The sequence below is a fragment of the Microcaecilia unicolor genome, chromosome 2 (genome assembly GCF_901765095.1).
Source record: "Microcaecilia unicolor chromosome 2, aMicUni1.1, whole genome shotgun sequence".
NCBI lineage: Eukaryota > Metazoa > Chordata > Amphibia > Gymnophiona > Siphonopidae > Microcaecilia > Microcaecilia unicolor.
Genome location: NC_044032.1, coordinates 349,872,814 through 349,900,740, shown reverse-complemented (window position 1 = coordinate 349,900,740; position 27,927 = coordinate 349,872,814). Strand labels below are relative to the sequence as shown.

Below are 27,927 nucleotides of genomic sequence, written 5' to 3'. Positions count from 1 at the left end.
ATCTGGTAAGATCCCTTTTATCAACTTATTTTCAAAATCAAAAACCCTGCACCCAATATTGTTAATTAACTGAGCACTCTCACTACTTTTGGAGAAATGTTTCCTATCCCCCATTTTAAAGGTCTCTTTTATTCTCATGGGATATGTCCCAACACAGTAATAATAATAATAATAATAATAATAATAATAATAATGATGACATATTTATATACTGTCTAACCCAGGAGATCTGAATAGTTAACAAAAGATAAAGCCAAAAAAATGCACCATCTACTATTTAATTGAATTTGTTTGTGGGTGGAGGAAAGACTTCAGATTGATAGCGGTATTGTTTGTATATAGCTGCTGTTCCTTGCATCACTAGTCAGAAAACCTCCCACTCTCCAGATTTTCACCTTGTTGATTTATATGTTTTTTTTATATTCTTTTTCTTAGTATGTGAATAGCATTTAAAACTTTTGGTTCAACTTTTAGTTCAATATCTGAAAAACGCTGTGTTCGTTCACTTTTTCATTCAGTATTCCAACTCGCACGGCTAAAGCTCTATGGAGTTTCTCTGTTTCACATCCATGCGCTTCTTCCGGAGCTGATGGTTTTTTAATTTGTCTTTAATTGTTTCTAAATCAACAAGGGCTTAATACAAAGATCAATGCTAATAATTATTGATTTTGTATTATACCCTTGTTGCTTTAGAAACAATTGAAGACAAATTAAAACGCCGGCAGCTCCTGAAGAAGCGCATGGATGTGAAACGGAGAAGCTCTGTAGAGCTTTAGCCGTGCGAGTTGGAATACTGATAAGTTGTTAAATTGAACCAAAAGTTTTAAATGCTATTCACATAATAAGAAAAAGAATATTAAAAAAGATATAAATCAACAAGGTGAAAATTTGGAGAGGGGACATCTTTAGATGCTCTTAAATCTTCTTTAACAAACAACATGAATTATTATTATTATTATTATGATTATTGCATTTGTACCCCACATTATCCCACCTTTTTGCAGGCTCAATGTGGCTTACAGAGTGTTGTTATGATGTAGTAGTCATTACATGATCTTAAATACAATCGATAATAGGCTGAAGGTAGGTGAGGATTTAGATGGAAAGGTGTTAGGTAAGGTAGTGTGAGAGGTGTTTTTTGATGCACCTGAGTGGTTTGAGGAATGATTTATTAAGGATGTCTTTTGTAGGCTTTGTTGAAGAGATGTGTCTTCAAAGATTTGCGAAAGCTGGTTAGATTGTCCATAGTTTTCAGGGCCATGGGTAATGCATTCCATATCTGTGTGCTTTTATACGCAAAAGTAGTAGCATATGACTGTTTGTATTTAATTCCTTTACTGCTGGGGAAGTTCAGATTGAGGAATTTGCGGGCCGATCTTTTGGCGTTTCTGGGCGGTAGGTCCACTAGGTTTAACATATAGAGTGGGGCATCTGCGTGGATGATTTTGTGAACGGTTGTGCAGATCTTGAATTCAATTCGTTCCTTGAGCGGGAGCCAGTGCAGTTTCTCTCTTAGGGGTTTTGCCCTTTCGTATTTAGTTTTTCCAAAGATGAGTCTGGCTGCGGTGTTCTGGGCTGTTTGGAGTTTTTTAATGGTCTGTTCTTTACAGCCTGCGTACAGAGTGTTACAGTAGTCCAAATGACTTATCACTAATGATTGTACTAGGGTGCGGAAGATGTTTCTTGGGAAAAAAGGTTTTATTCTTTTGAGTTTTCACATCGAGTAGAACGTTTTTTTTGTTATATTCTTCATGTGGGTATCGAGTGTGAGGTTTCGATCAATAGTGACTCCAAGAATTTTCAGATTTTCTGAAATAGGAAGTGTGCAATATGGTGTGGTTATGGTAGGGTAGTTGTTTGTGTTATATTGGTAATTGGTAATTATACATATATATATATATATATATATATATTGGTAATTAGTAAATCCATTCCTTGCAGCCTACATTATTATGGAAGGGGGGGGGGAAGAAGGAGGGAGAGGAGAGCTAAAGTAGCCTGTAAAAAAAGCTGCCAAAATGGGACCAGTGGAGGGAGGAGACGGAGAAGAGATTTATGGGACCAGGACTGGGACCTTACCATGGTCGTCTTCACAAACAATGTTGGAACAGTCAGATTATAATGTTCCTTCTGCTCTCTGACTGGGCTCAAGCACGCGGCATGCTAGCACCACCTCAGACAGTCGATTATTATCCCTTCCTTAATGAGTGAGTCCTCCTCCTCCTGGGCAAATGTGAATGGCGACATCATGTGTGTTGGGCTGGGAATTCAGGAAGGATAGCATTAGCATGATTGCACAACACTGCAGGCAAGGAGGAGCAGCCGACTAGCATAGCCGAACGGACAAACAAAGGTAAAAAGGTAGGTGTTCAATTTACCGCTGGTGCAGGGGTTATTACCGCTCCTGCAGGGTGCAGTAATAGATGCTGTTTGCACTCGTGATAAAAATTTGGAAACTTTTAGCACACCTGCTGTTTTACCGCACTTACCTGCTCCTGTTTCATTCTCATCTTTAGATTACAAAAATGAGTCTCCCTGGGCAAGGGAATAAGATCAAACTCAAGAATGTGGACTACTTGAGTTCTCACTTCTCAGGTCATTTTTTGTGTTTCTCTCCTTTCTTGTTCTCTGCTAGTGGCCCAGGAGAGGTACTGTTATATTACTGTTACTGTGTGGTAGAGGATCCTTGGCAGATCTGTGCCTGGCAAAGAGCTTTATGTCAATGCCTGCACCTCACTGGCAAGGTAAGACTGTCGCTGTTATGTCTTTGAAACTGTCTTTTTTTTTTTTTTTTTTAGAACAGCTCTGTGCATATACCAAAAGAGACGCTTTCTACTCAGTGGAGTTTCCAATCTGTTCAAGACAAAGAGGATGAATTAATTTCATTCACTATGTGCAACAACAGTATGGGGATGAACAGGAAAATAAGATAAGATTGAAAAATAGCCTCTAAAAGGTAGGCTTTTAGGCTGGATTTGAAATGAATAGGGCCAGAGAAGGAGCAAGACTCACCACTCAGATTTACTGCAGAACAAGATGGAAAGAACAGAGTCTGGAATTGGTGGTGGAGGACAAGGGCACAGATGTGAAAGCAGTTATGCCCCAATGCTCAGAAGCTGATTTGGGCACTAGAGGCCCTTAGCGCCAGACTAATGCACATTTACTGGTGCCAACTGCTTGGAGGGGTCTATCATGGGGGACAGTGAGTGCGGCAGAGATTAGTGCAAGTAGCATGCAAATCTCATTTAAATTAGCTAATTAAGAGGTGGGAAAATGTGGGATACAAATGTAATAAATAAATAAATTCTCTATTCAAAGAAGTGAATCCTGAACATGGGTGCTCTTACCGCAGGGAACCTTATGCCAGCTGCTCCCCCAAAACTGACCTTTGTCTCCCTTTTCCCTACTTCTCGATCTCCAGTATATCCCCTCTCCCAACCCAAAACTGTGTTCCAACTTTCTTCTCCCTCCCTTGCCCCCACATATTCCATCGTCCCCCCTCTCTCTTTCTCTCCCCTTCCTCATCCAGGTTTGTCCATTCTTGCCCCCCTCTCCCACCATCCGCTGCCATCCCTCAAGCCTGTTCTCTTCCTGTGGCTGGACCGAGTGCCTTACTCTCCCTCCTCTGCCCGACGTGCTCCAGTATTGCTCTGTCTCTGTCCTTCCAAGTTCTGCTTTGTCCCTTCTTGCTCCTCCCCCATCCGCTTCCTCCCCTCAAACATGTCTTAGTCCTGCGGCTTCTTCCCAGTGCAGCAACTATGAGCAAGAACCAGAAATGGTGCATACAGAGCCTTGTGCTTTAGTGCTTCCAGCTGGGTTCGCCAGAACCACCCCCATGGCAGCAGGAAGTGTGTCGGAGGGGGAAGTCCTATAGAGCCCCACTGGAAGCACTGTAAAGCAGGACTCTGTACCAGTTGTTTTTAGTTCCTGCTTATTTTGGTTGTACTGCCACAGGACTAGGACAGGTTTGAGGGGAGGGGGCAGATGCGAGAGGGGACAAAGCAGAATGGAGAAGGAGGGGAGAGAGAGAGATACTGGAAAGCGTCTGTCAGGGGAGGGAGAGTAAGGCACTCGGTCCAACAGTGTTTGGGGGGGGGGGGGGGGTAGTCCCCCTTCCCAAATTATGCCCATGGGTTTTTTTGCAGCTCTTATGGTAATATCAGTTCTTTGTCTTATGTCTGTGTGCATTATGAGGGCAATTTTGTAACTGCGCAGCTAGTTTAATTGTGCAGAGAGGCACCTATTTTATAAAAACACACAGGTACCTTTATAAGGTAACATCACAAAATCCTGCAGAAAGCACACCTACATTCAAGGCTCTTAAGCGAAGGGGAAAGGGATATACTGCCTTTCTGTGGTTTTTGCAACTAGTTTCAAAGCAGTTTATGTAGTTTATAGAGGTACTAGTAAAAAAGGCCCGTTTCTTAACGCAATGAAACGGGCGCTAGCAATGTAATGAGTTCCTGCCATTAATGTTTCCACGGTTGTATTCTGAATATAATTGTTGTTTACATGTGTAAGATTTCTTTATATACAATATTTTTTCTGTAAACTGTGTTGCAATGTGGTAAAAGTTTTCCTTGTTCAGGCCCTTCAATCAGTTTAACAATCACATCAGAAGAGCTCCTTACTCGTGAGAATGCAACATACAGTTGCCCCTGTGAGAGACTGAGAGTGACAGTGTGTTTTACAGACAGTGTAAGAGAGAGATACACAGAGTGATTGAGTGTGTGTGTGTGTGTGTGTGTGTGAGTGACAAAGTGATTAAATGTTTGTCTTCCCTTCCGTCCTGTGCACTTGCCTCCACTGATGTTCGTACCTCCCTGTATATGATTGTTTGTTAGAGATTCAATCCACTCCACTACCCTCCTCCAAGTTCCGTTTTGTCTGATTGGTTCTTCGTTCCTGTGACGTCACGTTTGTTTGTTTGGCAACTATGCAGCATTCCGTTTCCACGACGTGAGGGCGGGGACAGTGAGAGCCAATGAAACGCTGAACTACTGACTTTCGAACCCTACACTGCCACAGTGCCACGGAGTCAGCTTCAGAATGTTGGAGGTGCTTTTTATTATATAGGATTTATTTTTGTACCTGGGGCAATGGAGGGTTAAGTGACTTGCCCAGAGTCACAAGGAGCTACACTGGGAATCAACCGAGTTCCCCAGGATCAAAGTCTGCTGCACTAACCATTAGTCTACTCCTCCACTCCACAGTTTACACCTGCTCACTAGCAAACACTCGTTAATGTGTAAAGTATGCACATACGTGCATATTTTGTAAAATAAGTGTGTAAATCGCAACTCTGCCCACACCAGGCCCAATTTGCTTACTGTGCAAGGAGTTTTTACAAAGGGCCCGTTACACAAGTAAAATAGCGTTTTGGGATGAATTCTATATATGGTGCCAAAAAAAAAGCACTGTTCTATAATCTGCGCTTAAAGTTAGGTGCGGTTTATAGGATAGCCCTTACATCCTGGGATCACGCCTCTTTAGGCGCGACCAGTTGCACCAGCTGAAACATGGTGCAAATGTAGGCACATATCCCCCGTATTCTATAACAATGCATGTAAATGTTAGAAATGGGTCCGTTCAAAAAAAAAAAAGAAATGCGTCCGTTCCGCCCATGACCCGTTTCTGTGCCCTTGTTTTTTACTCACGCATGTATGTTCTAATTAAATCTAATAAGTGCACAATTTTTGGTGGCTTTTACAGAATTAGGGGGTTTATGTGCAAAAATGTTCTATAAAATTACCCTCTATCTTTGTCTACAGTTCACTTTTTAAGACATCGCAAGGTATTATTTTATTTTTCTGCATACCTCAGTCCTGTGTACCAGGTCAGCATACTGTCTCTTGAGACCTTTTCTAAATTTGTGGACTGTCTGCTATCTTTTCTGTTTTACAAAGTCCAAATGTGGTCTTTAGTGAAGCTTAATAACCTCAAAGGTATCGGATTTTTCTCTCACTGCACGCATGTTCCATTTTCTTGAGGTCATACGTGCACTGGATGAAAACCTAGGAGTGGCTCGGCCTTTCCTTACTGATGGAGCTACCTCTATAGTAGTTGTGTTCTTAGCTAGCCCTCAGGCAACCCCAGTGTCCACTATAATTACCGTATTTTTCAGACTATAAGACGCACCGGACCATAAGAAGCACCTAGGTTTTAGAGGAGGGAAATAGGAAAAAATTTTTTTTCCTTTTTCCCTCCTCTAAAACCTAGGTGCTCCGGTGCGTCTTGTCCGAATCCCTCCCTCCGAGTTCAGGATCGCCCTCCCCCCGGCCCTGTCACCACTTCTCCCTACTCACGTCACGCGAGCTTCCCTGGTGGTCTAGTGACGTCGGGGCAGGAAAGAGCCCCCTCTTTCCTGCCCAGCGCGCTGCTCTCCATCCTCCTGTATGCAGCCTGACGGTCTCGGCGAGAGTCAAAATGGCCGCCGAGAATTGAAGTCTCGGCGGCCATTTTGAATCTCGCCGAGACCGTCAGGCTGCATACAGGAGGATGGAGAGCAGCGCGCTGGGCAGGAAAGAGGGGGCTCTTTCCTGCCCCGATGTCACTAGACCACCAGGGAAGATCGCGTGACATGAGTAGGGAGAAGTGGTGACAGGGCCGGGGGGAGGGCGATCCCGAACTCGGAGGGCGGGCGGCCAGCCAGCCAGCCAGCCAGCCAAATCTACCTTCGGACTATAAGACGCACCCCCCATTTTCCTCCCAAATTTTGGGGGAAAAAAGTGCATCTTATAGTCCGAAAAATACGGTACATTAGAACACTATATATATATATATATATATATATATATATATGTACACAAAACGTTTTTACACAAAACTCCTATTATCTGAAAAAATCATGGGTTGTGGTCTGTGTTCCTGGTGTATTGAGAAAAACCTTTTGTTATCCAAACCTGGTTGGCTTCATATGTTCCATTATTCAGGAAAAGAACTCCCATTATTCAGAATTCTTTGATCAGAGAACTCCTGTTATGCAAAACTTCTATTACCTAGAAAAATCCATTATCTGGCAAAAGCCTGATCCCAGATTCTTGGGATAAAAATTGTTGTACTGTATCATCGTGGACCACATCCTAACTGAGATAGCTTATTTTCCTTTCCCTTGGTTCAGTTAGAGCCCTTAAATAGCCTCTTCCTTTTCATCTTGCTAGACCAGTCTAGACCACTGGGTTATGTCACCCTACCAGCAGATGGAGGCAGAGAATCTGAACTTTTCTGTGACATTACTGTTATGCGGAGTGGTGCAATCTGAAACTTATCGGTATTGCTCTACCTCCAACAGATGGTGCAGGATGGACTAGTGCAGCAGGATTTGTGAGGAAAGCCCTAACTCCCCAGGGTACATAAGTATTGCCACACTGGGAGAGACCAAAGGTCCATCGTCTAGTGTCCTGTTTCCAACAGTGGCCAGTCCAGGTCACAAATACCTGGCAAGATCCCAAAAAAGTTCAATACATTTTATGCTGCTTATCCCAGAAATAGAATAAAGTTCAAATAGTGTCAAATGGTTACACGGTTGATGTGTTTTGGGGAAGTCTCATACAGTCACACAGGCAAATAATTTATCTTCAATCTGGTGTGCCTGATCAATGTGACAATTATGATCATAGACAGCCCCCAACCATCCGTATCTTGTAAAAAAATTTTTTTTGTGCTTTTTATATTGCTTATGCAGTGATTAACATTAACCTCTCAGTTTCAACTTATTAAATTATGTGACCGGTATTATATCGACAAGAGTATTATCATTCACTGTAGTGGAGATGACTTATGAGACACTTATCTGCGTGCATATCCGTATGCAGTTCCAGGAGTGATTACTATAGTGTTTCTATATAGAAACATGTTCCCCATTTATAAACACCAAGTCCAGTATGGCCCCCTCCTGCATTGGTTCCATTATGTGTTGCTTGAATGGTTCTTCCAGTAGAAAATTCAGGCTCTCCCTAATTCATGAAGACCCACAGCAGGGTTGTCCTAATTAACATCTGTCATATTGAAATCACCTATCAGTAGTACTCCATTATGATGTTTAGCCATGCTTGAGTTCTAGAAAGTCATCAAGTATAGAGGATTTTGGAAGTGTCTGGGCAAAGAAAGTTCTAAGAGTCAACCTTTTTCCATTAAGGTGACTAATTTAATACTGGAGTCCTGATATCTGCATGAGGGTGGAGGAGTAGCCAAATACTAGAGCAGCAGCCTGGGGAACAGAAACCCCAGGTTCAAATCTCACAGCAGCTCCTTGTGGCCTTGGGAAAGCTACCTAACCCTCCCTTGCCTTGGGATGGCCAGAGGTGGCAACCTCACCCTGCTCAGGGCCTGCCTGGTGGCCCCATGAGCCATTCATGGCTCACTGCTTGTGGGCAGCAGGGATGAGCGAGACAGATATCTGCATGGGTCCCCACATAGGGTAATATCAGCGAAGAAATTGTGCTCTGTCACTGTTTGGTGGTATAGGGATATAACCCATGCATCTGGACTGGACTCAAGGAAAGAAAATTATTGGGTAAATAATTTTTTTCTTTTGCAGTTCTATGTTGAAATATTAGGAAAATGTTTCTAAATTTCATATCTGTCGTGCGATATTTAACAGCAAACAATTGACTACAATAAAATTAAATTAGGAATTCCAAAATTCCTCCTCTTCCATCCATAAATTTGTTCTCTCACTGAAATTCTCAGAAACGTGCCAGGGATTCATGGCTGTAAGCTTGATAGTGTTACAAAGTCAGGGAACAAACACAAAACTGCCTGCATGCAGGCTTTTGGATGGGAACCTGTGGCACTTCTTGGTTTCTGATCCCGGTGCATTCTGGTACTTGTAGCCTTGCCTTTTTCATATGAAACAGTTTAACCTGTAACAATGTCTCCCTCTCTTTGTTCAGGTACGAATTGCTACAGAAGGAATTAATGGAACAGTTGGAGGGAGTAAAGTAGCTACCAACCTTTATATTGAAGCTCTGCTTTCCCATCCACTGTTTAAAAGCAATCTGTGCAGAGAGGATTTCAAGGTAAGAGGTGCTTTATAACACACAGTGACCCACTGCTGATCTGTACCACCTTAGTAGGAAAGCACTGTCATTTTAGTATGATTAAGAGATACTGCTGCCCTCCCCTCTTTAGACAGTACCTCTTGGTTTTATATTAGGGGGGCACAAAAAAAGAGGTTTTTTTTAATGGCTGATTTTGATTTCCATCTGACAGACCAGTGAAGGAGGAGCTCACTGCTTTCCAGACCTTCGGGTTGGTGTATTCAAGGAGATTGTGCCCATGGAAATTGATCCAAATCGCATTTCCTACAAGGAGACTGGTACGTAGATTCAGATGGCTCCGCTGTTCAGTGATGTGATCATATGCTTGAGGGCAACAGCTCTGAATGAATTTAAAGGATCACTGCTGTTTTTATTTATTTTATTTTATTATTATTTTTTTTTTAATTTGTAGAGGTCTCTTTGGCCTTCAGGATCCAAAAGTAACAGGTACAAATACATAGGTCAGGTAAACAATAAGAGAGAAAAAGAACCAAGTATTTTGTAGTTAGGACCCTAGAAGGAAAATGTAACAGAAAAAACTTGACCTCTCTTTATTTCCAGTTTTTCAGTTTTCTTCTCCCCCTTCCCCCCAACACCTCCCTCAAGTAGAACAAAATATGAAAACCATTCCCAGTAATCAATAGTCCCTCTCTGCTTACACAGGGTATCTGTTATGCCAGGCAGCTTTAACAGGACAACTTTTAATAAACCTAGATCCAAAAGGACCCATGTCTTCTCCCATTTATTCAACAACATTCTGTGGTGCTCTGCAAGTAGTCATTTCATTTTGTTGATGTATCATAATTTAAATGGCTATTTCACCACTGGGGAAGAAACTCTAGATTTACAGTGACTGGCCACATGTAACTTGGCTATACAAAGACTATAATTGACCAAGGCCTGCTGAGCCAAGGTCAAAGCTGGTATGTTTTGATTAAACAAAGGGAAGTAACTTCCCAGCCAAAGCCATAGTCTGGCCTGTACAGTTTTCCAGTGTGCTTTAATTTTTCCACATGACCACCAAATATCTTATCTTCTAGCGCCCAAAGGGGTCCCGTTTCGCCCACAAGCTTTTTCAAGGGAAACTGTTCAGCAACGTGCCATTACAAACGCTGTCTCGCCATCTGCAAAAAACCAACAACAAAATAAGAAATAAAAAAGCACCAGTTTTCATTGGTTTAGTACCAGAAGACTTGCTATTCTTCTCAAAACATTCTTCAAGCAAACCCATTTCATAATGGCGCTTCATTGCAAATAGGTCGGTTTCCTGTTGGCGTCCTATTACCGATAGGCAACAAAATTACGGAAAGCCCAAGGGGCCAAACAAAAGAATAACCAAAAAATTAACCAAAAAAACCTTCACAAAAATGCAGCTCACTCAAATGAGGTATTCAAACCCTTAGGTTCCGTGGTTTGTAGATGATAAATCCAACGCTGCTCAAGCTGCAACAACAGATGGTCGTGATTACCGCCACGGGATAAAGCTTGTACTTGTTCTATCACAAAGCATTGCAACTCAGAAAACACATGCTCCATGCTGATACAATGTGCCACTATCGGTGCTCCTTCTTTTAAACGAGTGATACAAAACTTAAGTTCATTTATTCTCACTTGTAACCTCCTTGTAGTCTTGCCTACATAAAATTTATTACAGGGGCAATGCAAAATATATATCACATAAGTGGAATGACAATCAGTCTTAAATGTCAATTTACAGTTCATAGAATCAACGGGATTAATAAACTCTGCACATTCAATAGTGATAGAACAAGTATCACAGTTCCAGCATTTGAAATGTCCACTGTCAACTTTTGATGACTCTGTATGTAACATAGGTAAATCAGCTGGACCTAACAGCTCTTTCAGGTTGCGCCCTCTAGAAAAGGCAATCTGCAAACAGTATTGATGAAATACAGGATGTGTTTGCATAATGTCCCAATTTATTTTTCATAATTTTTGCCACCTCTTCCCTACCCCTTATATATCTCAAGACAAATGTTTCAATAGCATCATCTTCAGCCCTGGGCTTAGTAAGATCCATGAACAATAAATCTCTGTCTTTATATGTAGCTCTGCTATATGCATTCCTCACCACTTTGGCAGGATATCCACACTGTACTAAAGAGGTACCCAATCTCTTCGCCTGAACTTTAAAATCTTGCTTGTCAATACAAATTCTATGAAATCTCAGAAACTGTAAGGCAAACTGTCCTTTAAAACTCTGGGATGACAACTACCATACTGAAGAAGAGTTCTTCGATCAGTAAGCTTCTTAAATACCTTGGTACTAATTGGCCATTTTGCCAAAAAATCTCCATATCTAAAAAATGAATATTTGTAGCTGAACTTTCAAAAGTAAGTTGAATAGCTGAATTGCAGTTATTAAACCAAACCACAAAATCTCCTAAAGTTTTCTGATCACCAACCCATATCATGAAAATATCATCAATAAATCTTCTCCAAAACATGACTTACATGCTCGAGGGTGCACAGCTGTGGGGGATTTCTTGCAGGTGGGGGTCAGTTATCCTCTTTTGATCAGGTGAAATCCCAATGGGCTGTGCATAATTCTCATTTTTTACAATATATGCAAGCCAGACACTATTGTGCTCAATGCATACATCCCACACACCTTTGTCTTGGACAGTGGATGATCAAGATTTCACATAAAACCAATACACTTTATCACTGGTATAGCCTCATTTGAGATCGGGCGAGGAGATTCTCCCAGAGACTCTTGTGCTTCTTTTTCTACAGCTTTGGTCTCGGATTAAAGATGCTGACCTCCAAGAAACTCAAGTTACTACATAGATTTTATATCACCAGGTAAAAGGGGAAAAGCTTCGTATGTGGCAGGATGATACCTGTAAGAAATGTAAGGTTGGCAGGGGTACTTGGATTCATAGTTTCCTAGAATGTCCCACTTTGACAGATCTTTGGAAGGGTGCCATGCATTCTCTGGAATCAATTGTTGGTCCTATTACGTGGACATACTCTTTTCCTCATGTTGGGCAGTGACTCGACTTTAAGGGATTCTGAGGTGACTGACTTGGGTATCCGATTTCAACACCTTGCCATTTTATTGGTGTTTAGAATTATTTTGCGCCACTGGATGGAACCTATTTCTCCTAGCTTTGTGGAGTAGCAGCATAGAATGAATGAGCTTGCCAGGTATTTTTGGGGATCTTGGAGATTTGTGACTTGGTTTTGCCACTGTTGGAAACAGGATGCTGGGCTTGATGGACCTTTGGTCTGTCCCAGTATGGCAATTCTTATGTACTTATCAGCTGGGCATGTGTGAACTTAAAGATGTTGCATTGAAAGTTAACCCTGAGTGGGATTATTGCAAATATTTTTGATTCGCATTCCATAACTTTTCTGGTATGACATGCTGTGCAGGTCGTTGGTGAGGCCCCACTTGGAGTATTGTGTTCAGTTTTGGAGGTCGTATATTGCTAAAGATGTAAAAAGACTGGAAGAGGTGTTAAGAAAAGCTACAACAATGGTATGTGATTTGCGTTGCAAACTGTACCTGCCGACCTGAACATGTATACCTTGGAGGAAAGGAGAAACGGGTGACACGATACAGACGTTGAAATATTTGAAAGGTATTAATCCACAATCAAACCTTTTCCGGAGACGAGAAGGTGGTAGAACTAGAGGACATGAATTGAGGTTGAAGGGGGGCAGACTCAGGAGTAATGTCAGGGTGGTGGATACGTGGAAGGCTCTCCCGCGGGAGGTGGTGGAAATGAAAACGGTAATGGAATTCAAACATGCATGGGATAAACAGAAAGGAATCCTGTTTAGAAGGAATGGTTCCACGGAATCTTGCAATAAGGGCTATTGCAGTGGTGTATAGTTGGGTAGATTTTTGGTGGGTTTTGGAGAGCTCACCGTACAATATAAGGGGGAAACGGTGAGATGTGTATCTGGGACCTTTTATGTGAAGTCCACTGCAGTGTCCCCTGGGTGCCCTACTGCTCTGCTGGGATGTCTGTGTGGCCAGTCTACTAAGAATGCCAACTCCTCCTACATCCCAATGGCTTGATTTTGTGCGTTTTTTCCCTTGGACTTTTGTTTTTTTAATGATCTTAAAAGATAGACCCACTGAGCACAAAACCGTCTAGCAAATGGCAATTTTCAAAACAAAAAGTTGGATGTTTTTCTGGTTTGAAAAAGGTTGTGTTCGCTACTGTGTTTTTTTTGGACCTTTTTCGCAAAATGTCCAAAATCGGATTTAGAAGTCATCCAAAATGGCCCTTATGTTGCCTTTATAAGATAAGTATAATATAGGTATCTTTTTGTTAGATTGCTACAGTGACTTACATGTAGTGGTGTGCTGGAGCAGGCTCTCACGGGCTCGCGAGAGCCGTTTGTTACGTTTTTAAGAATTTTGGGAGCCGGTTGTTAAAGTAGGCCTCCCCATGGCTACTTTAACAAATGACTCCCAAAATGTGGGCTTGGGCCCCCTCCTGAATTCTCTTTTACTTTGCTGGCAGTGTTGCTGGCCCCACCAGCCAAGTAAATAGACTGCTGCTGCTCCCTGCTCCTTGTTTCTGACTCTAAGCATCAGGCTGGGACTTTTCATGCTGCTCAGAGCCAGAAACAAGCAGCAGAGAATGGTGGCAGTCCATTTATTGGCTGGTGGGGCTCAGCAAAGGTATGCCTAGCATGCCTGCACAAGGGAGGAGAAAGAGAGGCATGTATCCCCCCCCTCCCCCCCCCCAAATTTCAGGGCCGGTTATGCCCGGAGAGAGAGCCCGTTGTTAAAATTTTACCAGCACACCCCTGCTTACATGAAAAGCACTTATGCGGTTAGTAACCACTGCTGACTACATAAATGCTTTATAATATCAAATCCAAAAGGTTTCATTTATATAAGAGCAGTACTATCACTTGCACTATGGACTTTTGAAGTGTTACACAACATGTGCTTCATGGCTACAGCTTGTTTTGAAAATGTGCTTTGCTTAATAAGCTACTTTGTGATTTCAGGATTATAAGCCAAGAAAACCCATGAATGATGGTCCTCAAATTAAAGCATCCCTTGGCCATTACACCGTCTCTTGGACACTTTCGGGACAATTCTATAACTCGGCACCAAGATGTAGATGCCACAATGGCGCTCACTTAGTGCCAGTTCTGTAACAGCTTTAAGATGCTTCTAAGCCATTATAAAGTAGTATTGCAAAGCTGCATTGGCACCTCAAATTATAGGCGCTCAATTATGACAAGACAATAACTAGTGTAAGTTGACGCTCCTAAGTGTACCATACAATGTGCACAACTGATAATATTCTATAAGTTATACCTGTTGCTTGGCATTCCCATGGCCCGCCTTTGCTTCACCCACATGTATTCCCCTTTCACAGTTTCTTGCTAAACAATTTTGCCAGTTCTTTGAAGATAAGCAGAACATCAATTACCACACATGGATGACATCCTCCGACGGATCCCAGCATGGATGTTACCCAACATTCTAAGTCGGGCTGGACATCATTGGACCCGACACCAAGGATGCGACAAGATTTAATGTTGTCCTCATCAGCACCTAGGAACCCGATGTTGTGCACTAAGTGGAGGCGAAGAAGCACCGATATCATATTTTTTCAGAGCAGGGTGCAAGGAACTCTAGGATACTGACATCACTAGTACCTTAGAATCGATGGTGCCGAGAGGACCGCTCCACGTATATGGAGTCAGTGCTGATGTACCAGTCTCCTTGAAGCCAGGACCAGCCTTCTGATTTGGCTCCATCATCTTCTTCACAGTCTGTCCCCAGTTTCATATAGACATTGAGGGCATCGGTGTTGACCATGGTACCACCTCAGCCCATCCTGGAGGTCCATGCTCAGCCTGTTGCCCGTTCATTGACATCTGTGTCTTACCAGGCACTGGTGTTGGCAGCAGAAGAAGCAGTGCTTCTCTGTATCCTGTTGGGTGAGGAAGGTCAGCTGGAGTCCAGAAGGGGTCCTGTACCTCAGCACTCTCACCCAGAATCTGGATATGAGTTCAGTGGACCGAGTTGGGCATGGACTCAGCTCTCTCATGAAGAGTATTTCACTGAGTCTGATATAGACTGCTCTTAGGCATCTGATGTGGAACCAAAGGGACTCTTAGAAGAAAGTTCCCTTGGCATGTCTTCTGATCCCTCCCCACCTCAGCAACCTCAAAAGTCTCCCCCAGAGGAGCTCTCCTTTGTCTCTTTTTTTTTTTTAGGGAGATCGTTAAGGTTGTCCCATTTCATTTAGAGATTGAGGACAAGCCCTGGGCTAAAATGTTGGACATTTATTTATTTGTTTCATTTGTATCCCACATTTTCCCACCTATTTGCAGGCTCAGTGTGGCTTACATGGTACTGCAACGGCATTCGCCAGTTGCGGTATGAACAAATACAGGTGTTATTGTGGTAAAAGAAGGTTCGTGTTTGGTAGATACATTGGGGAAGTTAGGGAGGGGGGATGAGGGTTAAGGTATGTCCATTACAGTCTTTGGTTTTGCAGTGTCGCAGGAACTTAGGTTTTTATGTTGGGTCGGTGGGGTATGCCTTTTTGAACAGGTTTGTTTTTAGTTCTTTCCGGAAACTTAGGTGGCCGTTCGTTGTTTTTATTATCTTTGGCAGAGCGATCCATAGTTGTGCGCTTAAGTAAGAAAAGCTGGATACATAAGCTGATTTGTATTTGAGTCCTTTAGTACTTGGGTAGTGGAGAGTTAGGTAAGTTTGTGCTGATCTTGTTGTGTTTCTGGTTGGTAGGTCTATGAGGTCTGTCATGTATCCCGGGGCTTCAGCGTATATAATTTTATGACCCACGGTGCAGACCTTAAAAGCAGTGCATTCTTTGATTGGGAGCCAGTGCAGTTTTTCTCGGAGGGGTTTGGCGCTATCATAACGTGTTTTTCCAAATATAAGCCTGGCTGCTGTGTTCTGGGTGGTCTGAAGTTTCTTTATAATTTGTTCTTTGCATCCCGCATAAATTCCATTGCGGTAGTCTGCCTGGCTTAGTACCATTAATTGTATCAGGTTGCGAAATATAGCCCTCGGGAAGAATGGTTTCACGCGTTTGAGTTTCCACATTGAGTGAAATATTTTCTTTATGGTAGATTTTGCTTGGTTCTCTAGAGTGAGGTTTCGGTTGATTGTTACGCCGAGAATTTTTAGGTTGTCTGAGATGGAGAGGGTGTGACCTGAGATGCTTAGGTTTTTGGGTTTGTATGTGTTGTGTTGGGAGGAGATGATGAGACAGTGTGTTTTTTCTGTGTTGAGTTTCAACTGGAATGCATTTGCCCATGAGTCCATGATGTTCAAGCTGAGCTTGATTTCATTGTTGATTTCTGATAGATCTTGTTTGTATGGGATATATATTGTGACGTAATCTGCATAAATGAATGGGTTGAGGCCCTGAGTGGATAGGGCCTTGGCTAGTGGGGTCATCATGAGGTTAAAAAGGATCGGTGATAATGGTGATCCTTGTGGTACTCCACAGTTTGGGTTCCACAGTGATGATAAGTTAGTGTTAGATTTCGCTTGATATGTTCTGGTGGTTAGGAAGCCCTTGATACATTTGAGTGTGTTTCCGCCAATTCCAAAGTAGTCTAGGAGTCTTAGTAATATCTTGTGGTTGACCATGTCGAACGCACTGGACATGTCGAATTGGGGGAGAAGTATACTTTTACCTATTGCTATTTCCTGCTTGAATTTGGTTAGGAGGGTAAGTAGTACTGTTTTGGTGCTGTGTAGGGGGCGGAAACCTGATTGAGATTCATGCAGTATTGTGAATTTGTTTATGTAATTGTATAATTGTTTGGTCACCAAACCTTCCATTAGTTTGACTACCAGTGAGATAGATGCTACTGGTTGGTAGTTGGTAATGTCTCTCCTAAGGAAGTTGTGACAATGCCTCTGCACAGCTTCCTTCAGGCAGCACAGGTGAGGAATTAGGAGATCTCTATATCTGTGCAGCCAGTTTCTAAGAAGGCAGACTTTGTGTATGGAGTCCAAAAGGCTCCCAGGCTCGAGAAACAGCAGCTTCCTCACCATGGTGCTCGAATCTACCCTTAAAAGGGCCAAGAGTACTAGAACCCATGCCTCAGCATTCCCGGGAGGAGATGCTAGAACTCTAATCTTTTGGGAGGAAGGTTTTTCAGGGCTCTATGCTCATTTCCCGCATATAGTCCTACCAGCTCCACACGAGCATTTACTTGCAGAACTTGGTGCACAGTGTAGCAGAGTTTGCAGACACTCTGCCTGCAGAGCAGATCACTCATATCTGTGTTAGTAGCCAAGCAGAAGGAGTGTTGAAAGCACTTGCTACAGGTGAGTAACTTTGCTTTTTTGGTGCCAGTGATGCACATAAGTGCTAGTATTCTATAACCTACACACGTTAAAGCCAATTCTAAAAAGAAACATAGGAGCCTGCTTTTCTTTAAAGAACACTAGTGCAAGTGGCGCTTATATTTCCGGTGTAAATGCCTGCGTATAATTGTGGGTTAGAATATGCATAAGATTATAGTATTGTATTATTTATATTCGTACTTTTGTGCTCCACCGTTACTCTTCCCATTAACGTGCCCACCGGCAAAGTATTTGCCATCCAGTCATGATGCATACTTTTCCATTAGTCATGTAAGTGGCCTCAAGCAACAAAAAACAGCACCAAGAGCCTTCAAAATAGGGACAAGTCTTTAATTCATGGACCTGACACGAGTCGTGTTTTGGTGCACAGCACCTGCATCATTTCAAATTGTTAAATGCGGTTTGCTGCCATTTCCATAGATAATGCCGACCCTGAGTTTTACAAGGCAAAACATCTTTGGATGCCGTATCAGCTATAACCCTGAGGTTGGGTTCATCGTGATTGGCATTTAATATTTTCAAACAACCCCTGATGCAGGTGCTATGCGCCAAAATACGATCCATCTCGGGTCCATGAATTAAATTCGTCCCTATTTTGAAGACTCTTGGTGCTGTTTTTTGTTGCTTATGTCATTTGTACTTTGACCCTCTCTGTGTTGCTGTAAGTGGCCTCATAAAATATTGACCCACACACCACCATTTAACAGTGCGTTCTTGCCAGCACCTATAAATCGGCGGCTCTTCTATAATTACCTCCTTTCAGTCTTGTCATCTGCAGAGCAATACTTGATCTGAAATAAACCTTTGTGTATGTATACTTTATTGTTCCATTTTTAAATCTGTTTTTAGGTATCCATTTATCACCAGAGGAGTTCCATAAAGAAGTAGAAAAATATCTATCCGTGACTGACCAGTCGAAAAGTGACACCATTTTGTTGGACTGTAGAAACTTTTATGAAAGTAAAATAGTAAGTTACATGGCAGTAAATTCTAAAACACAAACAGGAAAAAACCTCTGCGGAGGTCCAAAGGAAATAAGCAGCAGTAGAGGATGACAAAATAACTTCTAAACTGGAGTAGAAGCTTGTATAGTCTTTATTAAAGCACCAGGAAATGACCCGAAATGGGCCATGATTCGGCGGTAACAAACTGCATGCCTCGGGTCACAATAAACACTGTAAATAAAATAATAAAACATCAATAGGACATATGTACAATACAAGACAAATTACTAAGGATAAACTGCATATAACAAAACATATGAGATTTAAATGGACTGCCACATAAACTGTAAAAGTATGTCAAAACTAAGATAAATGCTCTAAATTACTGACAAAAAGCATAATTAATTGACAAAGATAATGGTGTGAAATGTCAATGTGGTGAAAACCAGAAGAGACTGCAGTGAGGAACATATATAGCGTAACCCACCTTTGGCCACTGAAATGCTATATGTAATCTCTAATGCAGCAACATCAGGACACTGTTCACAATTTTGGCTTAGGACAAACCCATATGTTTTCCTGTGATGAATGGGTAACCTGTATAGAACCACAAATTTATTTATTTATGTATTGGGATTTGTTAACCAGATTCACCCAAGGCAGTGCTTCAGGTACAGTTTAAAATAAAAGTTACAATTTTGTTAACAGCATAACAATAGTAAAAGACCAAGTAAAAACATAAATACAATAAATGGCCATCCCTGGTCGGTTAAATGGTTTTAAATATCGGGCGGCGGTTTGGTGCTGGTATTTTAAACTGACACATGGATTAACATTTTAGAAAGGACCTTCAAATCAGAATTTAGAAATCTAAGTCAGGATGTCTGAAGTTCTGCTGGTATTTTAGAACAGGATCTGCCAGTATACAGCCTGTCCTAAAATACATGCCCGTTCAACGACTCGTCTTTCCTGACATATCGAATACAACTTTCCTCGAACCTATACAGAATTACTACTACTACTACTACTATTAAACATTTCTATAGCGCTACTAGACTTACGCAGCGCTGTACAAATCAACATGAAAAAGACAGTCCCTGCTCAACAGAGCTTACAATCTAAATTGGACAGACGAACAGACAGCTAGGGGTGGGGAAATTGCAGTGGTAGGGGTGATAAGTGAGGGTGTTGAGTAAGAGAGTCATGGTTAGGAGTCGAAAGCAGTAGCAAAGAGGTGGGCTTTAAGCCTAGACTTGAAGACAGCCAGAGACTGAGCCTGACGTACCGGCTCAGGGAGTCTGTTCCAGGCATAGGGAGCAGCGAGATAGAAGGAACGGAGCTGGGAGTCAGCAGTGGGGGAGAAGGGGGACGACAGGAGACATTTACCCAGCGAACGGAGTTAGAATTAGATACGAAGGGACTCGTCTTTCCTGACATATCGAATACAACTTTCCTCGAACCTATACGGGAAAGAAGTTTTGGTCTTTGAATACACCAGACCCCTGACGCAGGTGCTAGGCACCGAAACACAGCCCTTGTCGGGTCTATCTTGGAATATCAACAGTTGTTAATAAAGAATCGTGTCTCATTTTCCTAAGGCTCTTGGTGCTTCTGTGGTTTTCTGTACATTTTTGTACTTTGGACCCTCTCTGTACTGTTATCGTTCAGGTGCCGGGGACATACAGCAGGAACCTGCATTTAAAAAAAAAAAAAAAAAAGATGTCTAAAATATCAATGGGCAAAATAGGAACATAAACGTTTCTGCGGCAGCATACGAATGTCTATGTTAAGAAATGGCAATATAGACTTTTATGTGCTGGAACATAAACACTTATATGTCAGCCATTTTAGAAATAGACATCTCTCTCTCCCAAAGTTGTCACAGAGCCCAGTTTTACTTTCGAGAGGGATGACCTCCACTAATCCCTCCAGGGGAGCTCTGCTCAACAGGGCACTTTTCTGAAACCTGGACGTCCTGGGTAGCAGGTCTAACTTCCAGCGTCCATCAATGAGGACACAGGCATTCATTTCTCTTCTGAAATGAAGAATAACCCCCCAATATTAGCCAGGGGTGACCGCTGCTTTTTTAAATGCCTAGCATCACTGGCTGAAATATTCAGCACCAGGCCATGTCCGGGCACTGGCATTGAACATTGGGGCTAAATATGGGCTGGCAGGGTGCTAGAGCTCATGCAGGCCCAGATGATATCCAGTCAGGGCTGCACAAGAGAGTAATGCAGGACCACCCACACATCTCCAAAAATCCTCCCAAAGTGCTGGATCTCCCCAAATGTGAAAAGACATGAGCTAATTCTAACCCCCCCCACCCCCCAAACAAAATAAACTGAAGCTAAGGTGCCCACCTCATCATACCTGTAAATATCATAATGCTTTAGCAGATTGTAAAATGGTTTGAGTTTTCCTTTTAAGATGCGCAAGAGAGATACTTCTTAGTAACATACATAGTAGATGATGGCAGATAAAGACCTGTTTGGTCCATCCAGTCTGCACAATAAGATTAACTCTGATATGAAGTGATACATCATATATATACCTGATCTTGATTTAATTTTAAGGGCACAGACCATAGAAGTCTGCCCAGCACCGGTCCCATTCCAGAATTTCTGAAGTTGTCATCAAAGCCCTTGAATAGCTCCACTCCAGCCCATCCAAATCTATTCAGCCTCAATCAGGGCACAGACCATAGAAGTCTGCCCAGCACCGGCTTTCCTACCTAATCTCCACTAAGCTTCTTTGGATCTGATCCTTCTAAACAAGATTCCTTTGTATTTGTCCCACACATTTTTGAATTCTGTTACTGTTTTCATCTCTATCACCTCCTGCGGGAGGGTATTCCAGGTATCTACCACCGTCTCAGTGAAAAAATACTTCCTGACATTATTCCTGAGTCTGCCCCCTTTCAGCCTCAATTCATGCCCTCTGGTTCTACCACCTTCCCATCTCTGGAAAAGGTTTGTTTGTGGAGTAATACCTTTCAAATATTTGAATATCTGTATCCTATCACCCCTGTTTCTCCTTTCCTCCAGGGTATACATGTTTTGGTCAGTAAGTCTCTCCACGTACGTCTCGCTATGTAAACCCCCTACCATTTTAGTCTCTTTTCTCTGAACTGCTTCAAGTCTTTCTACATCCTTTGCGAGATAAGGCCTCCAAAACTGAACACAATATTTCAAGTAGGGCCTCACCAACAACTTGTACAGGGGCATCAACGCCTTTCTTCTGCTGGTTATACCTCTCTCTATGCAGCCTAGCATCCTTCTGGCTGTGGCCACCATCTTGCCACACTGTTTCGTCACCTTGAGATCTTCAGACACCATCACCCCAAGGTCCCTGTCCTAAACCGAGCTTACCAATCTCTCCCCTCCTGTCTGGTACATCTCTTTTATATTTCTGCATCCCAAGTGCATCACTCTGCACTTCTTGGCATTAAATTTTAACTAACTACTACTAAACACTACTGCGCTCCTAAACAATCTTATACAACAAAAGCTCAGCATTTTATCCCTCTTGTCTAAATGTATTAAGTGAGATGAAAATGTGCTCAGTTCTAATAAATTGTTACCATTACATCTTAGGGGAACATTTGGTAGAATCAAAGGAACCTTCATCACACATTTAGATGTTCCTGCTTCATAAAGAATAGTGTGTACGTACACAACTGCCTCCTGCAGCATAATAGAATAATATTGCACGTTCAAGTCTACCCTCTGCTAAGTGGAGGCAATCAACAAATGCATTCACATAACCTTGTTTAGTAAAATGTAATGCTATACTTACATACAAGCCTAACCTAACTGGTTATGCATTCCATTCATTGTGCACATTTGCAGGCTTATTTTCGAAAGAGAAGGACGCCTATCTTTCGACACAAATTGGAAAATGGGCGTCCTTCTCCCAGGGTCGCCCAAATCAGCATAATCGAAAGCCGGGCGTCCCCAACTGCTTTCCGTCGCGGGGACGACCAAAGTTCCCGGGGGCGTGTCGGAGGCATAGCGAAGACGGGACTTGGGCGTGCCTAACACATGGGCATCCTCGACCCATAATGGAAAAAAGAAGGGCGTCTCTGATGAGCACTTGGACGACTTTACTTGGTCCTTTTTTGTTACGACCAAGCCACGAAAAGTTCACGAACTGACCAGATGACCACCGGAGGGAATCGGGGATGACCTCCCTTTATTCCCCAGTGGTCACTAACCCCCTCCCACCCTCAAAAAAATTATTTAAAAATATTTTTTGCCAGCCTCAAATGTCATACTCAGGTCTATTGCAGCAGTATGCAGGTCCCTGGAGCAATTTTAGTGGGTGCAGTGCACTTCAGGCAGGCGAACCCAGGCCCACTCCCCCCCCCCTACCTGTTACACTTGTGGTGGTAAATGTGAGCCCTCCAAAACCCACCACAAACCCACCGTACCCACAACTAGGTGCCCCCCTTCACCCATAAGGGCTATGGTAGTGGTGTACAGTTGTGGGTAGTGGGTTTTGGGGGGCTCAGCACACAAGGTAAGGGAGCTATGCACCTGGGAGCAATTTGTGAAGTCCACTGCAGTGCCCCCTAGGGTGCCCGGTTGGTGTCCTGGCATGTGAGGGGGACCAGTGCAGTATGAATGCTGGCTCCTCCCACGACCAAAGGGCTTGCATTTTGTCATTTCTGAGATGGGCTAAGGACCACCATCTCTGAGGTCAACCTAAATTTCCATATTTGGGCATCCCCAACCATTTTATCAAAACGAAAGATGGGCGTCCATCTTGTTTCGATAATACGGGTTTCCCCGCCCCTTCGATTATGCCCCTCTTGGTGTTCCGAGAGGAAAATGCCACCAAGAAGGTGGAGGTACGCTAGGATCCTACGCAAGGAAACGCACACAGCAGGGAGTAGGAAGGGAAGGCTCCTCCAAGAAACCGGGGAAGATGTATATTGTAAATCAAACCTTTATTCCAAGTTACAAAGTGAAAAACTTGACTCGATACAGCTGTGTTTCGGCGCTAAAAAGCGCCTTGCTCAGGAGTCTACAAAATAAGTATTAAAAAATATTTCACAAAGAAATATTACAGATATAAAAAAGGAGAAATAAACATCACATATGTATCTTAATATAAAGTATACAAATAAACTCTTTAAAATAATATATATTTTAGACACATAAGCAATCCTATTAAAAAAATGTATACAAAATAAATAATAAACCATTGGACAGGTATAAAAACTGTTTCATAAAATGGTGTTGTAATTAATTTTTGTCATTTAAAATTAAAAATGTATAAACACATTTATAAACTTATTTAAAAGAGAAATATTTTGTATATTCGTGTGTCTGTGGTATACAGCTTATAAATATTATGTACACAAATAAGGTTAACAAATAAACGATCATACATATATCCATAAAAAATGTATGAGTATTAGAAATCAATATAAACGTATAGATCTACATGCTGGCTTCATGCTCACATAAAAATATTCTTAAAAATTATGTATGCATACCATTGGCCTAAAAAACCATTATTATTTAAAATGCCAATTAAGGACAAAATCAAAAATAATATATGAATAAACTAATACATTTTTTACTGACCTTATAGTGTACAGCTGATTTTGTATATTCTATTATCTGTGATATATTGGTGTTACATAATACCGGATATAGGTATTTTATCCTATAAATAATAGCAGAATAATTGCTAATTAATAAGCATGAATATCTCAGGATAAAAAGGACAACAACAAAGAAGGACTATCTAGATTTATGAGTTAGTGTGTACACGTTCCACCCAAGTGTCAAAATATAGAACATGTATTATAATGACGTGAATAATAAGGGCATGGGATGTCTAGCATAAATAAATGTTTCAATATCAAATATTAAAATGAAGATAGACTAAAAACATGGGATAAAAGGAAGAAAAAAAGACTAAAAAATATATATCTCATGTATGTCAAATATGCTGGCTGTAAACATAGTGTCTACAGAGTCGACAAAACATCTTAAAAGGTCAACATAGTTAAAAAAGGCACCCTACAAAAATATCCCAAATCGAAATAGGCATGATTGGGAAAAAAGGGGGGGCTAAATAAAAAGCATGACGAGATAAAAATATCTCGACCAGAACAGAATGTCCATAGTGTGCAAAAGGTTCCAGTGAATCGCTTCAATGATCAGTACATGAACGAGATAGAACTATAACCCATCTTAAAATATGTTGAAAAAAAGGTATCTGCATTCAAAAAATGGGAGGAGTATCAAATAAAATAGACAGGGCACGGTACAAAGACATAGCAAGATGAAAAAGATAAAAAGAATAAAAAATCATACCGATGTCTCATATATTATTTTTGATTTTGTCCTTAATTTGGCATTTTAAATAATAATGGTTTTTTAGGCCAATGGTATGCATACATAATTTTACTTTAAATCTGTTTATTGACGTATTATGTGAGATATACATTCATAGTGTTTCAACAAGTAACATTACTAGTACAACAGACAACTATCGATCCTTCTTCAAACGTCAAATCATTTTCATCTTTTATCCCCGAACAACCTACCCCTACCCTCTCTTCTATATTTAATCCTTTCCCCCCCCCCCCCTCCTCTCCAACCATGTCACTGTAACCAAAATATTTACTTTTTTTGTATTGTTAAATGAGCAGTAAAATAAATGGTGAATTCAACTTATACTCATATTGTGGGGTATTTATTGATATTGTATCTAAATTCCTTCCCTCCCCCCTCTTACTTATGGGTAGACCCATTCTTGTACCTTTGGAAATACAGTGTATTACAACAGCCAATATACCTATATACCCAATTACTACATATGTATTGTTTGGCAACATTCCCAAAAAGTATGAATAGTAAACCAAACACTTTAGGCATTATTTGGTACTACCCTGCTACATTAAGCTCCAACTCCACCCCACCCTGTATTATGATTCAGCAAAGCAACATTTTATTGGCCACCGAGCAGGAGAAGCACATCCATCCCTTTATTACCCCTATTACTATCCTACCCCCACCCCTCTCCCCTTACTATCTACCTCCTCTTCCTTCCCACCCCTACCCTCCCAAACTAAGGAGACCTCCAAAAGTTAACATACAATCTGTTCCCACCTCCCAGAATCAAAGGGAATTGAGCACCATACTTCTACCTCTTGTATGTAGTGACTGAATGTATGGGCCCCAAATGCCCAAAAATGATTTCCTCCTCCTAGAAGAGCCCCTTACACCCCGGCGCTCAAAAAGCATCAGCTCATGGAATCTGTTTCTCCAGTGCCAGAAATCCGGGAGAGAACTACCCACCCACTGACTGAGAAGCAGTCGCTTACCAACCAAGCAGGCTTTACGAACCAAATGCTTCCCAGACGTACCCTGCAAGGCAAAGATCTCATACTTGTCCAGCAGTATTCCTACCGGTGAACATACAATTTTTGAACCTAGCAACAAAGACAAATAACACAAGACCGCCTTCCAAAAATGCTGTACCTGGTAACACTCCCACAAACAATGGATTAAAGATCCTGGTAGCCTCCCACACTTCTCACACAAAGGATTTTCTACTCCTCCCATCTTAAAAAGCTGAGTTTTTGTAAGGTATGCTCTGTGAAGAATTCGGTACTGGCATTCACGGAGACCCGCATTGCCTGTCATTTCCGGTATCCGAGATGTCATTTTATCAAAGTCTAAGGACAGTCCTGGTCTTGCTAAATCTCGAGCCCAGCGCATTCTTATCAACTCTCTATCCTTCATAAGCGGCAGTTTCCCCAACAGCTGGTACAACCTTGAGACCGAAAGCCGAGCAGTTCCCCCTCCTTCCAAAAACTGTCTCACCTTGTGGCAATGCCTGGATCTTAAAGCCTCCGGATCTAAGGACCTCACATAATGTGTTACCTGACTATAGGCAAATATATTGTTCATAGCATAACCGATACCCAAAGCTCCCAAGCTTAACAACGTCCCCTGCTCATTCAAAAGATGTTCCAAACGGCTAATGCCTAACTGCCCCCAAGTTCGAAATGTCCTATTATCTATCCCAGGCATGAAACATAAATTCCCACCAATTGGCAACATGTCCGACGTTTCTGTCTGCAAACCCCAAATGCCCATCAGATCTTTCCAAAGGGTTCGCAAAGATGCCAGCAACAAGCTATTCCTCAAATGCTCTGGAACGAAAGCTCTAGGTGCCTGTAATAGAAAGTAGAAATGACAAGGGGCAAAGAACTGTCCTTCTATTTCTTTAGGCGTGTAATCTTCTCGGTCAAAAAACCAATCCCCAAAATACCTCAGTAAACATGCCCTATTATAACGTCTCAAATCTGGTAACCCTAGCCCCCCCTCTTTCCAATGACCCATCAACAAGGGTAATGGCAACTTAGCCTTTTTCCTTCCCCAGCAATACCGTCTAAACAAACGATATAGTAATTTAAGGTCTCGTTGACGTATGAGGACGGGGAGTAATCTCAAACAATACAGCCATCTGGGGAACTCTACCATCCGAAACAACTGAATGCGGCCATATAATGTGAGGGGCAGGGTCACCCAGCTATTCAAGCGCACCTCCGTTGCACCTATCAGTCTGTTGACATTTAGGCGATATATATCTAATGAATTCATGGACAACCAAATTCCCAAATAGCAAAAAGATTCCTGCGCCCACTTAAGAGGAAAGGTCCGTCCCCATTCCCTTTTCTGCTCCTCTTGAGAGGCCAATGCCAAAGATTTTGTGTAATTAAGCTTAAATCCTGCATAGTCACCAAATTCTTGAAAAAGTTCTAACAGAGCCGGGAGTGACTTTAGGGGCTGTGTCAGGTGTACCAGCAGGTCATCCGCAAAGGCAGACAATAAAAATTGCGAAAGTCCTATCGGTACCCCTTTTATCTCTGGATGGGTTTGTATTGCTCTAACCAGGGGATCTAGGGACAGGACAAATAATAAGGGAGAAAGCGGACAACCTTGCCGTGTACCTCGAAAGATATTAAATGAACGGGAGCGCACCCCATTTACCCAGACATAAGCTGAAGGCTCCAAATATAGCACCCTAATGGCATCTAAAAAGGACCCCTGAATACCATATTGCTTCAACGTCTCAAACAAGAAGGGCCACCTCACCATGTCAAAAGCTTTCTCTGCATCAAAGCTGATTAACAGAGAAGCCAAACGTTGATATTTCACTGTCTCCAGGGAGGCCAATATGGCACGGATATTCCGAACCGCTGTTCTCCCTTTCACGAATCCTACTTGAGCCTCCTCTACCAGATCTGGAAGCACCCTGGCCAACCTATTTGCCAATATTTTAGCGTACAACTTGACATCTGCATTGAGAAGAGAAATTGGCCTATACGATCCAGGGTCTGTTACGTTCTTACCGGCCTTCGGGATAACTACAATCTGGGCTTCTTTCATCGTGTCCGGAATAATTCTCTCCTCCACCATAAAATTGAACAGTGCCAGAAGCGGGTCTTTAATGTTTTCATAAAATTGCTTGTAAAATTCCATTCGATAGCCATCTGGACCCGGCGTTTTATGAGATGCACTTTGTTGCAATGCTAGCATAAGATCGCCTTCCACAA

General features: G+C 42.1%; 1 protein-coding gene across 1 annotated transcript in view; it reads left to right on the top strand.

Moving 5' to 3' along the window:
* The window catches only part of TSTD2 (thiosulfate sulfurtransferase like domain containing 2), a 66,370-nt gene that overhangs the window by 15,497 nt on the left and 22,946 nt on the right, over nt 1-27,927 (top strand). Inside the window, exons 3-6 of the mRNA XM_030194452.1 lie at nt 2,636-2,744; nt 8,895-9,020; nt 9,214-9,319; nt 18,247-18,365. Coding sequence (XP_030050312.1) covers nt 2,636-2,744; nt 8,895-9,020; nt 9,214-9,319; nt 18,247-18,365 — 460 coding nt within the window. The remainder of the gene's footprint in view (nt 1-2,635; nt 2,745-8,894; nt 9,021-9,213; nt 9,320-18,246; nt 18,366-27,927) is intronic.